Raw genomic sequence first — 4,800 nt, 5'->3', positions numbered from 1 at the left:
AGGGTCAAGCATCTGGCCCCTTTTGGCCTCATACTTTAGTGCTTTTCTATTTTATACTTTAGTTAATCTCTGTCTTATCTTTTGTCTCTGTTTCTGTCCCACAGCCCGGGTCCTCAGCCCTGCGTGTGACACTGCTGCTGCCTGTTTTGACAGCTCAGATCCAGATGGATTACTGAAAGCTTGTAAATCTCTCCGAGTCCGCTGTCCTATAGAGACAGGTGACAGCCTGACAATCCGCGCGCGTGTGCGCCTGTACTTGTGTGAACGCGTGCCCAAATTTCCACTTGGCCCTACAGTAAGGTGCCATCATCAAAACCCATGTGTCTTTATGAACTGTGTGACGTGACGCAAGGCTGGTTGCCCACATGCCCAAATACTTGTGATGTATCTGAACCCCCCACTGAATTTCCAGGAACCCCCCCCCCAAAAAAAACAAAACTGAGATCAAATCCAGACTGTCCACATGTTGTACGTGTGAGCCCAGTGATGTCCAGCCCATACCAACCCTTTAATGTGAGCAGCAGGCACATGCACATGCACTGGCCAGTTAAGAGGTACCCACTCACAAAAGAAATAAGTAATCATTTCAAAATTAGAAGGTTTCTCACAAAGATGTGTGTGTGGGGTTTTTATTTGTGTTAAATTTCATGATTGTTGTCTGCATATGAAGACAAGTTTATGAATTGTATAGAACAATACAGCCCAAACTTGTCTTACACATTAGAACACAAATATGACATTCTCATTAAGATATGAACACTTCCGGGACAAGTTGGCAGCCATTATTCTGAATGGGTCCAGTTTTGACAACATTAGTTATCTCTATGTTACAAGTGATTATTTTCTTAAGTAAAATGGCTCTACTTTTAAATTATATTGAAATAAATCTGAGAAAAACTTCCAATAAGTCATGTAATTATATGAATGAGTGTAAAAAGCTGTGCAGGGATCAATGTCCTACAATATAGTGAATATTACATAATAAGTGTGAGATGATTTTGGTACCTTCAGAGCGCACTTCTGTCCAGTCTTCTTACTGAAACACTCGAGGACTTTCCCATTGATCCCCAAGCCCAGGACCTGAGAGGAGATCTTATAATCGTCCGTCACTGCATTGCGTTTTATCTCCAGTTTGGGGTAAGAGGGCAAGGGGAAGTGCGTGCTGTCGGTGTCCACTGCCGGTGGTGCGTCTTGCGGCTGTTTGGGGTTAACGACGGTCTGGGACTCCGTCTCTTCCTCCTCAACCTTTGGCGCCTGTACAGGTTTTTCCTTTCCGTTTCCATTTTGTAGCATGTTCACAGCGCCTTGTTGAGCTCAGGGGAGTACCCGTGAGTAACCAGAATACTGCGGTGACTCCTGCGCTCTGCCCTCCGGTAATTGCACAAAGCGGAGAGGTTTCAGGACCACTTGACGCGTCCGCTCGTCCGGGACGCCAAAGCCTCCACACGGACTCCACACAGTAACCTCACTAAGATTGGTTTCAAACACTAACTGTGGTAATCAAATATAGTGCTTAAAGTGATCAGTCAACTTTACCGGTCATCTGTAGAGAGACGCAATTCATCCAGAACATCAGAGTGAAAGGAAACAAATGAAATTACAGAGACAAGAGACGGCAGGGCTGACAGTAATCTTGCCTCTGGTGATCTCAGTTTCCCGGTGATCTTAAGTCCCGCTGCTGTATTCACATGGCCAGTCGCTGTCACTGTTTGTTTAAGCACCACCCATCCTCTGTAAAGTCATATTTCTCAACTGGGTGAAGCTGCAGCCTTAAAGGAGCAGTACGGGTGGAGCTCAGAGGTTTTAGTAGACTCTGAGGAGGACATTGAACCCACGAGGACCATGATGATGATTCGAGGAGGTTACTTACTGCTTTGCTCCTTTCACAGCAGAATCTAACTATGTGAATTTGTCAAAGATATTAATGATTGATAACTGTTATATTTTAATATCGTCGAAAAACTATGAATTAAAACGGCTGCGAGAAGTATTAGAATCGCGAGCCAAAACTGGTCCCCAAGAGGCTGCAGTGCGGCCCCTGAAATGACCAAGGAGATCGTAAGAATTGCTAAGAAACCTTTGATTTTTAAACATCATTTCATTTTAAGGTAAACACACCTGGGATATCAGTAATACTCCCATGAAAGCTGCCTTGTTGCCAACAAACTCTCCTTAAAGCCATGCTGTCAGAGAGAGTTTGTAAAAACATGCAAAATGCGACAGTTATGTTTATTTCTTTTGACATTTCAATGTATTTTGTACCGGCAAGTTTCATTAAAATCGACTATGAGATTGCAGTAATTGTTTGGGACTAATTGTTTGGATTTGAAAAAAGAAAACTATGTTACCAGTCTGGCCCACTCAAGCTTAAACTGGGCTGTATTTGGCCCCTGAACTAAAATGAGTTTGACACCCTGAATTTCAAAATTACACCCACAAGGAACATTTTTGTGATCTATTCAATTTAAAGAACTCAAAATGTTCTTCACAGCTGGGCAGATATTATGTAAACACCAGCCTGTGTGTTGTGTGAGTTATCCAGTGCACAGATGAGGGCAACTCCCCATTTGATCCCGTGTCTGGCGTTGCTCCGCAGGCAGCGCCATTGAAGCAGCCGGCGGGAGACACAAGCCCTACAAGAGCACACACATTTGAATTCATGACATCACCAAGAAAGGTAAATGGTTTGTAATTTTCCATCCCTGCTCTGGGCTGAGCGTTTCTTAGCAGTCTGACATGCCGGTACAAGGTGTTGGCTTCATGCTGTCGGTGGAAAATACAGAGCTGCACTTTCAGACGCTTCGTGAAACCTGACACTAACTGGAGTCTATTTTGGGTAAGTAATAAAACCACCAAAAGAGATGCACACAAACACTTGAGCAAACACCCCATCACTTAGTCACAACACTTGCAAAGAGCAAAATCTGAGCAGCATTTACCCAGATATGAGTTAATTCAACCTGTTCTTGCCCACAGGCTTCCAAACAGCTGAGCACTGGGTAATCTGTAATGTAGGTGACTCTGTCAACTCCCCAGAAGAGTGTTTGTACTGACCAGCGAGGGTCTGAGGGTCTTGTAGACTGGGCAGATAGAACCCAAGGGTCAGAGGTTAGGGGTTGAGAACCAGCTAGATGACGGCCATTTGTGTATGAAGCACCTCGGGCGTGGACTCAGTCAGCTGACCTGCCTTGTTATCCCAGCGAGCCCCCTCCAGGAATAGACCGTGAATGTGACAGCCAGCGGTCGGTATTTCTCTTATGTCTGACATTGACTCTACAATTACCTAAGAGAGAAACAATATGAATGTTTCAAAGCCATTGAAGCGATATATTCACACGTATATGAAGGATTCTTCTCAATCCGTTGCATTATAGTTAAGAAAATATTATATATGATCAGAGCTTGGCTGGAAGAAAAAGATCGCAAACTATCACACCTCAAAGTCAAACCGAACAATATCGATTGAGATTCAGGAGGGACAAGTGTAATTCTGGAGGGTTCCTGCGAGTGGGAAATAGAAGCCACTAATCCAGAAAACACGTGGAATGCCATCGGAGATCCATTTCTGAAGGATTCCAAAGGCTTCAGAGGTGGGTAAGTCTCCACATGAGCAAAAGTAGAGTTCCATTGAATATTCAGCACACAGGATTCACTGGTAATTTTAGAATAAGAAATGTGTGGTTGTAGTTAAAAATAGACCAAAAGTACTTCTGATTTATATTAGCTGTTGGTCATTTCAGTGCATTGTAGACATTAAGACATGTTAATATGAAATTGTCCCAAAAAGAAGTGTAATCGATGTGTGTCTTGTCTTGGCTTTCCACATATCAGACCACATGATTAAAGAGACATGAGCTTCAGTTCAGAAGATATCACCAGTAAACCCTCAAGGGCTTTAACAATATCACAGAGATTCTGAGAAGTGGCCATCGGCAAATTCTTGTATATGAAAGTCAAAATACGAATTAAGTTTTTCCATGACAACTGATGAACAACCTGATAGCAGTACAGCTCACGATGTTGTCAGCAAGTGATCAATCCGCCACATAATACTGTTTATCTACGTGCATCAATGGGTGTATTAATTTTACAAAGCTTTTGAAATGGAAACAGGAGATCAAGACTGACTAAGAGCAGTTAAATAATTTGGCTTCAGAAAAATGTTTTTAAAATATGATTGAGTTCACACTTAATGATAATTTTTTTTACATGTTGTGTACAAAGAGGATTTTAGCTTTGTTATAGCTGCAGCAGACACAATACAAATGACAGTAGATGCTCAGTTCCTTATAAACATTCTTTAAAAATGAAAAAAATAAAGAACAAATAAAAAAAGCTCTTATTATCCTGATCAGTGATTCAACAGGAAGTCCCACTCCGGGATTTTAGTCCTTCAGTCTCTACAGTCTGACTGACTTCCAGAACTCTGTCAGCTCACACACAACTAAATAAAGAAGCTGGTATGACAAAGCTCTAGTAATACCTAGTAATACTATACTGGTTACAAGTTTTCTATTTTATAGCACAAAAAAGGAAATGTCATATTCAAATTGATCAGTATTATGAATTGCGACAGGACCTGACTGCAAACTATGAGGTAAAGACATAAAAGATTTTTCTGTGTAGGGCAGACTTCAGTCTCATGAACTGCCTGTACTTTGTCTTTTTCAAGATGGCTTTTATAACAAGGTAAGTCAAATACGCAACATCCAGGCTTGCTTAATTTACAACTAATGTACCGAAGGCTGCTCCCGTATGGAACAAAACGTACACAATGATATAGTTTTTGAATGGATGGTG

At 41.9% G+C, this 4,800-nt stretch overlaps 1 protein-coding gene across 1 annotated transcript in view; it reads right to left on the bottom strand.

The window, feature by feature from the left end:
* Positions 1 to 1,732, bottom strand: part of mapkapk3 (MAPK activated protein kinase 3) — a 16,440-nt gene extending 14,708 nt beyond the window's left edge. The window contains exon 1 of the mRNA XM_080461620.1: positions 1,006 to 1,732. Within this exon, the coding sequence (XP_080317746.1) occupies positions 1,006 to 1,293 (288 nt within the window). The 5' untranslated portion in view covers positions 1,294 to 1,732. The remainder of the gene's footprint in view (positions 1 to 1,005) is intronic.
* Positions 1,733 to 4,800: the final 3,068 nt, after the last annotated feature.

This window comes from Lipophrys pholis (genome assembly GCF_963383615.2).
Source record: "Lipophrys pholis genome assembly, chromosome: 4".
NCBI lineage: Eukaryota > Metazoa > Chordata > Actinopteri > Blenniiformes > Blenniidae > Lipophrys > Lipophrys pholis.
Note: the sequence above shows the minus strand (reverse complement) of the source record. Positions and strands in the feature narration are given on the sequence as shown.